Raw genomic sequence first — 12,204 nt, forward strand, 5'->3', positions numbered from 1 at the left:
CATTGCTTTGAATGGTAAGCCTATATCCTTCTATAAATACAGACATGATTGCAGTTGCACCTGGTCTTAGCCTTGGGGCAGGCATGGTGGTACATGTCAAGTCTCTGAACTTTATGCATATTTGTTCCCTATAGGTACATGTTTAGCTTGCGTTCAAGATTCAAATTAAAGTGAATATAAAGCAATAGTTGTTCCTGTGGTTAGACACCTATACACAGATGCAGACACACACTTTAATTACTCTACAAGTTCACAATTTTTTTAATTACACTTTACATATGCAAACATGATGTCATTCAATTTTACTTTCTTTGAATACATGGACCAAGAGAAAAGCTTCATGTTTGTCCTGGGAAAAGACATACTGGGCCCAAAAGCTCACCTAAATTATAAAAAAGAGACAGCCTTTTATTTGTTCCATTTATTTTTAACTCTGGGAAGCATGTCATATGCTTCCAATTTTGGATCATGTATTATTTGCTGAATTATTCGAGCTAGCAATGTTGGAGTCTCATAAAATGTGTGTTTACACTGATGAAATATCTGTACACTTGCAATACTTGTATAATTCCCTGGAGGTGGTGGAATAAAACAGAAACGGACAATAAAATACACTCCGCAGCAATGAAGTTTATTTAAAGTACTGCCTAAAACTTTTTATTTTAGGTTACTGACTGTTGTGACCTAGGTCAACAACTCTGTTATTTAGCTACATATAGAAAGCTTGGCTGAAATGTGCTGTGCCAGCCACCCCTTTTTCTGAAAATTTGGTATACTATCTGTTTGTTAAGGGAAAAAAAATCCTCTTTCCCAAAACTACATGGTTACAGGAGGCAAACAAATAGCACTTAAAAGTACAATACAGATAAGTAAGAAAAGTGAAAGAAAAGGCTGATATAATCCTGGCTAAAGACGTTGGAGACATTACCATATGATCTAATGTGGGTGTCAGCCTGGATTGTGTTCATTGAAGGAAACTGTATTCTCTAACAGTGCTTGGGAATAGGAGCAGGAGGGTTTTCACCAAGTGACAGTCGCTCAGCACTGGGTCTACCCCCTCCTCCTCTGCACACCTGTAAGATCCTTTTGTCTGGACTGAATATTTAAATTACATCTCTACTTTGAAAGTTCTTCTTGCAAATCCCAGGATTACAAGGTATGATTTATATTCAGTCTGAATGTTGGACATTAATGACAAAACTTATTGAGCTTTAACTAAAAAAAAGATAAGAATCATTGTAAACTCTCAGCTGTTGTTTTCTCAGTTTTAATAATTTTCGAAGTTATGATATATGGAGGAATGCAAATATTTCCAATAATTATTGTTGTTCATTTGATTAATTTGCAAAGTTCTAAAATCTGAAGTATAGATTAAGTGCTATATATTTGTTTGCATGAATGCCACAATGAATGTTAAGCATTCTGCAGTCTTACAGACACGTGGAAAGAATATCAGAGGCAATGCTATGATTTAGAGTAGTTAAACATTTTCCATTGATGACACAGAAGAACTATATATCTTTGTTAATATCTTCCAGACCACTTAATACAGCATATTACACACTGGACTTTCAGTATTGTAAACTATAGCAGTGTCCTCATCCTCAAATGTAATTGTCAGTTGTACGTAACTTAATTGTGTAAAAACAATGCATTTAACTCATGAGAAGGATAATTTTGCTGGCTGTGGTTTGTTGGAATGTTGTTATTTGACATGCTGAAATCTTGTAACATAATGATCAACATGAAAAGCATACTCTGGAACATTCTTACTATTTTATGCTTTTATGTGCATTTAAACAGCATTTAAACAGAAATACTGACTTGGAGTTTAAAATATTTATTTTTCAGATTGAAACTTGTTTGAGTTACAGTCTGTGTTAATTACTTAAATATATATATCTTAAAATAGTCATGAGTGTTCAGAAAGCCAAACAAATTATATATTCTTGTATTACTAATTCCTGTAAAATGAAATAGTAGCATTACCACATTGTGGACTACTCAGTTTCCTTGCACTGGAACTATGCATGCACATAGGATGTGCTACTGAAACATCAAGTAAGTGTATAACAGGAATCATCCTGCCCCCTTAAGCCATGTTTTAGAACCATTCAGCCATTTTACTATTATTATTATGTGTATATATGCACATAAATCACAAACTACAATATGTTAGTTTGTATTTTGCTTATAAGTAACTCTATTTATATCAGATACTGGAACAATTTACATGATTTTAATAGCAATCTGTAAGTTATCATTGCAAAAGTAGGACAGCTATCTTTATTTAATGTGCTGTTCAGCATCCGAGAGCAACCAATCACAGGTCAGCTTTTATTAATCAGACTGCAATAAACTGCTAAAAGGAGTAATCCCATTGGGTGCTGTTCATCACTGGACCTTGCGCTGTGTTTTACAAAATAAGTGCCTATTTGTGATTTAGGTATACATTCCTCCCATGTCCCATAAATTTATACTAAACAATTCAAGAACTTTTTTGGCAATGCTTTCAATTCAGCCCTTAGTTTACATTATAAATTTAAGCAAGCATGAACATAATCAGGCTTCAACTTTTTATCTGAAAAATGGTATTGTTGGAAAGTTGGAATTGAAAAGTTATTTTCCAGGGATTTGGCAAGCTAGATCTTTTCAGTCTATCCAGTGCTTTTAAACTAAAACTTTCCATAACCCAATCATACTATTTTAAAACATATGTGTGTCATAGCTTTTAAATGAACGGCAGACTTTAGGCCTCAGGATCCCATATTTCTAAGTTACATTTTTTTTAAGACATCACATATGTTTATTATAAGGTACATCAAAATAAAAAAAATGAATTTCTGATAATGCTCTGGGGGAAAATGTGCAACACTGCTACCTACATTGGCAGTTTTGAGTCATTTTGAAACTAATTACTATGTTTTGCTGAATGAACCTACAGGTTTTTATTTTTTGTTTTTGTTATTTTGCCTGATTAATAGTTTATTGGCTTTGCTAGGTAACAAGACCTCTTGAAACTAAATATTGTATCTGTTTCCAGCTTGCCATAGGCAAATGAATATATTTTGATCATTGATTGCTGAGAGGAAAGGAAGTGGTCAAAGTACTTCCTGTTTATCTAAGACTAGAAACTAGTACTCATACATGCTATCTGCCTTCAGTAGATTCCATATGATCATCCTGGAATTTTCATTGCACTAATCATTGGAATGAAATGGAAATGGCATTTTCTGGCTATATTCCTATATATAGTTCTGTATATCACGTATAAAATAATGGTGTATGATAAAATAAAGAATAATATAATATTAATATAGAAATAACTTAGCACTTCAAATTTTTGTTCTGTATAAAAGAAAAAAGGAAGGAATTATTTGATTTTATCTATATCTTATATATCTGAACACTAATTTAGATTAGCATATTAGAATTAAGATTTTAATACATGAAAGGATTTTATCTGTCATAGTTTTTTTTTTTTTTTTTAAGTCGAATATGTTCTTCTGCACAATGAGGTTTACTTCTGCTATTCTCAAATGAAAACAAAATATAATATAATATAATATACTATAATATAATATAATATAATATAATATAATATAATATAATATAATAAAATATACCCTATTTTCCGGCGTATAAGACGACTGGGCGTATAAGACGACCCCCCTATTACATGATCTACCAGTAATACTTATACTTAGGTTACCTTGGAGATATTATACTCGGCGTATAAGACGACCTCCCATTTTTGGGGGATTTTTTTGAGGTTCAAAAGTAGTCTTATACGCCAGAAAATACGGTAATATAATATACAGTAATATGGATTCATCATTCATGGTAATTGATTACAAAATTAGACAGACATTGATACATTACCATTCATGACATGACTTGCTCCTATTTCCAAGGTTAACAGCTCTTCATAAAACTGCATCTTTGAAATTTGAAACACTTATCTACATAGGTCACATACCTAATACTAGTGCAGAAAAAAAGAGAGAATGATGTGACATACCCATTAAAAAGTTACTCATGGATGAAGGCTGTCAGTCTTACTTTACATCCTGTCATACTGACATACTGTTTAAAGCTCAATGCTTAAAAATATAATTTATGTCTTATCTTATGCTATTCATATTAGATTACATCAGAATCAGAATTATATCTTGGTCATGTTAATTGCAATCCATGATTCATTGTTAAAGTCTAGTCAAAGTTAAGGTAAAGTCTACAGGCTTGGAAAGATTAGTTTGTAAATGGATAGAAAATTGGCTAAAAGATAGAATTCAGAGAGTAGTGCCTAATGATTCTTACTCTGAATGGTCTAAGGTTATCAGTGGTGTACCCCAAGGTTCAGTGTTGGGACCCTTACTTTTTAATATCTTTATAAATGATATAGGGTCTGGGATTAAAAGTACCATTTCAGTCTTTGTAGATGACACCAAGCTTTGCAATGGAATAATGTCCTTACAGGATGTCTCCAACTTACAAGCTGACCTCAATGCACTGTTTCATTGGGCAACTATGTGGCAAATGTGGTTTAATGTTGATAATGTAAAGTTATGCATTTGGGGGGTAAGAATATGCATGCATCATACATACTAGGCAGAGTAGAACTGGGGGAATCCATAGCGGAGAAGGATCTGGGTGTTCTGGTAGATCCTAAGCTTAATAATAGCATGCAATGCCAAGCTGCGGTTTCCAAAGCAAGCAAAGTCCTTTTTTGTATTACCAGAGGCATGTACTCCAGAGAGAGAGAGATATCATTTTGCCCCTGTACAAATCATTAGTAAGGCCACATCGGGAATATGCAGTTCAGTTTTGGGCACCAGTTCTCAAAAAGGATATCTGGGAACTGGAGAAAGTGCAGAGAAGGGCAACCAAACTTATAAGAGGCCGGGAGGAGCTCAGCTATGAGGAAAAATTAGAGGAACTGAATTTATTCTCTCTTGAGAGATCAAGGGGGGGATATGATCAACATGTACAAATACATAAGGGGTCCATATAATGAACTTGGTGTTGAGATATTTACTTTAAGGTCAACACAGAGGACAAGGGGGCACTCTTTATGTCTGGAGAAAAACAGATTTCATCTCCATATATACAAAGGTTTCTTCACTGTAAGAGCTGAAAATGTGGAATAGACTCCCTCCAGAGGTGATTCTGGCCAGCTCACTAGGCCAGCTCACTAGATTGCGTTAAGAAAGGCCTGGATTCTTTCCTAGGTGTACATAATATAATTGGGTACTAATATTTATAGGTAAAATTGATCCAGGGAATATCCGATTGCTTCTCGGGGGATCAGGAAGGAATTATTTTCCCCTGCTGTAGGAAATCGGATCATGCTTTGCTGGGGTTTTTTCACCTTCCTCTGGATCAACTGCAGGTATAGGATTGTGTGTATGGGATTGTATGGTTGGGTTTTCTTTACTGTTTTTTGTTTTTTATTGGTTGAGCCAGATGGACGTGGTCTTTTTTTCAACCTGACTGACTTACTATGTAATATTAAAGGCTGTAATTTTATTTTTCAAATCACCGGGGAAGTTAATGTTATTTAAGTTACAAAGCTATTATTGCAGGTTGTAAAAAATATTATAGAACAATATGATTGTTGTGAAAGTTATCAATGAGCTAAACTACATTTGAAAATAGGTGGGCTTAGATTTCAAGATGCTTGCCAGACATATGCCCCTATGCACCACTTTTAGATACACCCACATCACCAAAGTTATCTTGGGAAACAAAGCTATGAAATGGGGCAGCCCATCCCACTCAGTGGACTTTTACCCATAAATAAGTTGGTTGGTTGGTTGATTGATTGTTAACATTGGAATGTATCAGTAGATATTGCTATGGTTAAAATGCATCCCATCTTTGCCATGGATACCTGAAGGGCATGCTGATAACTCAATGTATACTACAGTTTCTGATAATTGTGATGAGTAAATAAAGTAAAAGACATCTTAATGGCCCATATATTATAATTTTTGTATCACATACTGAACCATTAGATACCTTAGGCTGCACTGAGATCAGGCTCCATCCCTCTATGCCTGCCGCTGGCACTTGGAAGCTGCACAAAAACAAAGGATGGTTAAAGGCCATGTAATTTTTCATTAACTACAAATATGTTATGCTACGTTATTTAATAAAACAGTACAAAGAGGAGTACCGTACAGAAACCCATAGATCCAAATAGAAAATGAGAAATGTCTAATAATTACAGCAGACCACAGACATTTGATTTAGTCATAGTCTAACAATATTACCAGTAGAAGAAAGAAGAAAATTAACTGTATATTATAAAACACCATTGTTTTGATGCACCTAAAAATTAATTTAGCTGATTTAAACTGATAGCTCAATTGGACATTAAAGTTTAATTCCAAGAAGAAAAATTTATTTATGACATATGCTACGTAAAAGTAAATTACTCCCAAGGATAGTTTTCCCATGTGTGAATGGTCTTACATTAGATATAATTAAAAGTTTCGTTCATCCCAGACATTACTGTAAGCACTACATTTCTGGAGCCGAAACTGACAGTTCTGACTCTAGTACAGTGAAGAATGTTCTGTCAATGGGCAGGAGGAGAGGAGGGGTGAATGAATATCACAATCTCCCCTTGTCCCATCACATAATGCCTTGTATTCTGTGAACGAGTACAAGACTTTTGTGAATGGATGAGGGGAAGGTGCAGAGCTAATAACCTTTTGTCTTTCAGTGTATGAGAGCCAGAACTGTAAGTCTCAGTGCCGAGAAGTTTGGTGCTTACAGTAGTGTTTGTGATGAATAAAACTAATAGTTTTACCTAACACAGCACCTATCCACACACGGGCACCCATCCATGGAGGCAATTTGTTTTTACAAAAAAAAATGTATGAAAAACATTTTTTCTCAAAGTTAATCTTTAAGTTTCTTTGTCTGAAAAGCCAGTGTATGTGTTACCCATAACAGCCAATCATAAGTCTTTTTTTCCAAGTATAAAATGACAGCAGAAAGTTGGATAGTTGGTAAAAATAAACAATAGCATGTTACTTCAGAAAGCAAATGTAATTGCCATTTTAGCTAAAGGAGACCTGTAGTGAGTAAGTTTCTTCCACTACTTTCTAGGCTGTCATGATGGTCTGATTGCTTCAATTTTTTCCAAGTCTCTGATGTTGAGCAAGAATAAAAAGTAGAAATATTAAGTCAATGTTGACTTTCTTGATTTGTGTGCTTTTTTCAGGTTAGTGTCTCAAAGTAGTGAAACCTGGGACTACCAGGCAAGTAGAATTTTGAGAAGAAGGTCAGCAGTGGTAGCCTCAGTGCTCTCAAAGCAAAGGTCCTTGACTGGTCAGGCTAGTGAACTGAATGACAGTTTATTTTGCAATTGTATCATGCCAGCACTATGCAAGATTAAAATGCACCTTAAACACACATTTGCCCTGTCCTTTCAATTACTAATACATTTTTCTTACAGGTTACATTACAGTGACAGTGCTAAATGATCTGACAGTATGAGGGCAGCTATCATTCTCACTTTGTTTGTCACATTCTGCTACTCCAAGCCCTTCCACCAAAGAGGCATATTTGATTTTATGCTTGAAGATGATGGATCTGGTATAGATGTCAAAGAAGATGTAGAACCAGTTGGACCTGTGTGCCCATTCCGCTGTCAATGCCACCTTCGTGTTGTCCAATGCTCTGATATTGGTAAGTTCTTTCACCACACCTTGAGGGATATTAATAGGGAATGGCTGAATCCGGTACTGCATTATTGGACCACCCGCCGGTACTCCCCCCCCCTTCTATCCATAGGATATAACTATTTGTTGAAGTAGGTGCAAAGGGAAATTAATCAATGAAGATGCAAGAGGCAGGGTTGAGAGTGGGGGGGTCTGTATAGGAATTAATGGTTAATTCTTAATAAATTCTGTTACACCACTTGTACCTACAGATAAGCCTATAATAAGGTACTGTGAATATCTCCTAAACTTGCACAGTTTAGGAGATATTCAGAGTGCATGAAGCCAGTGACATCACTGACGCATGCGCTATGAAGGTCTGGCTTACAGTACCAGACCTTCAGAGCCCCTGCCATAAATGGCGGCTCCCACACACGTCGCTCCCCCGACCACTCATGTAGCCAGAGGCGGTGAACCCATAAGGAAGATTAGGGAAGATGTCAGCCCTCTCAGTGGTGACAGCGTGGCGCTGGAGGGCTTCATTCTAAGGTAAGTTTCTCAAAGTGTGTTTGCAGGGAATTTTTTTTATTTTTTTCTAACCACATGCGGTTTACTACCGCTTTTAATACTAACTGCCTTAGGTATGTTTAGGAAACTCTGGGTTCCTTCATTTTGTACCTGTAGTCGGAGTCACAGAGTCTCTTTAGGTGTCAACCTAAACAAATGTGCTCCTTTTCACTCTCTCACTCAAGGCCCAAGGCCCATTGATTGCTGGGCAACGGTTTCTAATGATTGGGCACAGCTCATGCCTTGGACTGAGTTCTTCATTGTTAGGCAGAGGGTCAGCTTCATCTACCTAGTCTCCTCTACCAGCAGAGCTGTGGCATTCTATTTAAATGTGAAAGGGGGTAGCAGTCTGTTTCTTTGTGTCTGATGCCTGTCCCTGAGTTGCACTTATTATCTGAGACCTACCTTGACATCGGCTTGTTTCTGAATTATGTGTACTGTCTGCCACCTGTCTTGACCTTTGCCTGTTTTTAAATTATGCTTACTGTCTGCTGCCTGCTCTGACCTCTGCCTTTTTCTAGATTACGCCTTTTGTCTGTTGTCTGCCCTGACACCTACCTTTGCATAGATTATGCTTATTGTCTGCAACCTGCCCTGACCTCTGCCTGTTTCTATAATATGCATATTTTCTGCCACCTGCCCTGATCTCTGCCAGACCTAATCTACATCTGTCTCTGGATTTTACTACTGGTACTCTCCTGCCTGACTCACCTGAGGACTACAGATTCTCTTTGCTGTATGCTTGCTCTGTCTTTTGTAGCACTTGGCCAGCATTTATAGCATTGTGTATTAAGTCCTGTGGACAACCAAATCTCGAAAGGCCTGCTTGCCTTAAGTAAATGTGAAAGGTGGAATGAAAATTGCAGTAGTATCTGACCTCTGGTACTGGAGTGAGCAATACAACTGCTCTATAATGTATACAACTACAACTACAAGGAGCATGTGGCATTAAAGTGGTAGTAAAGCCTACCCTGTTTATTTGTACCAAAGGTAAACCTAAAATAAGGCCTACCAGTAGGTACAATAAATGTCTCCTATACGTGCACGGTTTAGGAGATATTTACTATAGCAGCAGCCAGTCGCGTGCACGTTGCGTTCTCAATCAACAGCTTGCCATTCATTTAGAGAGCTCTATAGCGGCTGTGACTCCTGTAGACATGCGCAGGAGAGACATCATCGCAGCTTGGCCAGTCAAACAGCCGAAGTCCGCGAACCCTGAAGGAAGACAGGGTGAAGATGGAAGCATGCTGCTAGAGAGCTTCATTCTAAGGTAAGTCTTTCATAATGTGCTGATAATTGATTATTAAGATAAAAAAAGGGGGGGGGGGCAAACGGGATTGATGTGGCATCAGGTGAGAGGAGTAGATGAGGCGCAGGGCATTATGCTCGTGCCTCCAAGCGCTCCAGCCAGGAGATGGCGGCTTCTGGGTCCTCAAAGAAGTGCACCCTATTTTCACCTTCAACCCAAAGGCGGGCCGGGAGTAGCATTGCATATTTGATGTGCTTAATGCGGAGCCTGCGTTTTGCCTCAGTAAAGGTTTTACGCCTCTGCTGCACTTCAGCTGAAAGGTCCGGGAATACAGCAATCTTGCCATTACCAAAGGGGATATTGCCCTTCTCCCTGGTCAATCTAAGGATGGCATCTCTGTCTCTGTAATTAAGTAGCTTTGCAATAAATGTACGTGGAGGCGCTCCCTGAGGTGGGGGTCTGCCTGAAAGACGATGGGCCCGCTCAACCGCGAACATAGGGGAGAAAGCAGTGCGGCCATAAGTGTTGATCAATAGCTGTTCAAGAAAGTCAGAGAGGTCAGACCCCTCAGCCCCCTCCGGCAGTCCAATCAGCCTGATATTACAGTGCTTCAGCTGGTTTTCCATATCGTCCTGTTTGAGCAGCAATTGGCTCACCTAAAGCTGGAGATGATCTGAGGCGTTCTGAAGGGGGGGCAGGGAGTCCTCCACTCCACCAAACCTGCGCTCGGTTTCCATGACACACGCCCTCAATTCCTGGAGATCCTGGTGGATCAAGGAGCTATCCACCTTGATTTCCTCGATCTTGGAGGTTAAGGATGCCTGGCAGTGAGAGATTGCCTCTCAGCTCCCGCCGTGTTCGTCTCTGCCCCCTGCCATCTTGGGGAGAGGGGTCCTTCTCATTCCGGCGGTATTTGTCAAGTTTGGCAAGTGTATCGGCTGTTTCTTTCGGCGGAGACATGGCTCGGCTGGTACAGGGCAAACTAAGGAGTGTAGCTAGCCCAATTCAGGATCTCAGGGCGGCAGGATTAGTGTAAAAAGGAGATTGTGCCAGCAGAGCTCTGCTCACCTATGTCCTACAGCATGCCACTCCAGGCCACGCCCCTCGCTAATAAGTGATTATTGTGCAGGTGACATTTTTTTGCTAATTTTTTTTTTTGGTGGTTTACTACCACTTTATCTGCAAAAGGTCTGCAGTGCTCATGGAAGTTGTTTAGAAAAGTCTGTTACCATTTGAATTTATATTTGGAAAGAATTAAAACTGACCAGATGATTGAAATGCATAAAAAAGCAAATGTTGGAAGAATCAGGTATAACGCCAACCTGCATTCATGATTGGTTACTCATGGTATCTTCAGGAAAAGGTCCAGCTTCTTGTTATGCTTCTGCAACAGACATGCTTTGATTTCCCATGAAATGTTTTACTTTGGAAAGGAGCTGATGTTCAAATTGGAACTTTTGAAAGTTTTGTTTTGGTAATATTGTTCAATTTTTCCATAACGATTTTCTGGTAAAAATAATTTTTGGAAAAAAAGGAAAGAAGCAGAAAAGGAAAACTATAAAATACAACACTAGATCGAATGTTAACTGTTCCATCTTGTTTCTTGCTTTGGATAAATGTAGTCTCATTTTTAAATATGTCATACTCATAATAAATAAAGATGATCTTATATAACAAATTCAAACAACATTTCACATTGCCATTCCTTTATTGAACAAATGGTGTAATCTGCCAAACTCTGTGATGGAAAAAAGTATACCATTTAGGTAACTGAACTCAGGTTTTCCATGATGAATGATCAATGGATGGAATAGAGGTGTGGTTTGTAAGTTACATGACCTACAGTATATAAATACTCACAACGTTTTTTGACTGACAGACTCTAATCTCAAATTAGATCTGTAACTTTTGGACTTCTTTCATCCTTAGTCCTTAATCATTTTCATCTAGATTGTCTTCAGATTTGTCTTCATAATATTTTTTTTTTGTTATACCTTTGTATATCAGTATTTCTTAAACCTTAGAAAAAAGGGGTAGGCCCCAAAAGCCTATCTTAAAAATGTAACTATTAGTGCAAACAGAAAAGTATCCTAAACAGTACCTAAAGTGGCTGTTACCTCAAGTGTCCCAAATTGCTTTAGCATAAAATATATTTTTATTCAAGCAGTGCAGTGTTTTTGCTTTTATTTTTGTTACATGGTAAACACCTCTATATTGTTGTTGAAATCCTGGTCACATGTCCCCTCTCCGATCACTGTCTGCAGCCGAGGGATCCGAGAAGTAGGGGCCCAGATGTCTCCCGACGTATGCAAGGTGCGTCAGAAGAGGAATCTGTGATCTTTGACCCCGTGGCCATGCAATATATTTTATTTTAATGTTTAAAATGTTTAGTGTGTGAAAAGATACAAGACTTACCTGCAAGCTGCTCTCTCCCTAGATTTTACAGTGTTTAAATAAATGCAGCTTTTACTACGAGTTGGGGGGGGGGGGGGGGCAGCTTCAGGTAAGCATTGTACTCCACGAAGTCCATACGAGAGGAGAGGAGAGTAGTGGAGAGGCGAGGGAGGAGGAGAGGAGAGGGGCGGGGTGGAGCAAGCAGGACTGAGAATGGAGGAGATTGTTTTCTCACTCCTGACTACAAGCTGACAGGAAGAGGGAGGGGGAGGAGGGGGGAGATGGAGAGACGCACAGAGGAGAGCTGCAGTGACGGAGACA

General features: G+C 38.3%; 1 protein-coding gene across 1 annotated transcript in view; it reads left to right on the forward strand.

Annotated features, from left to right (window-relative positions):
* Positions 1–882: 882 nt before the first annotated feature.
* The window catches only part of DCN (decorin), a 68,391-nt gene continuing 57,069 nt past the window's right edge, over positions 883–12,204 (forward strand). The window contains exons 1-2 of the mRNA XM_082254466.1: positions 883–1,156; positions 7,469–7,701. Of these exons, the coding sequence (XP_082110592.1) occupies positions 7,506–7,701 (196 nt within the window). The 5' untranslated portion in view covers positions 883–1,156; positions 7,469–7,505. The remainder of the gene's footprint in view (positions 1,157–7,468; positions 7,702–12,204) is intronic.

The sequence above is a fragment of the Pelophylax lessonae genome (genome assembly GCF_965119305.1).
Source record: "Pelophylax lessonae genome assembly, chromosome: 4".
In the NCBI taxonomy this organism is placed as follows: domain Eukaryota; kingdom Metazoa; phylum Chordata; class Amphibia; order Anura; family Ranidae; genus Pelophylax; species Pelophylax lessonae.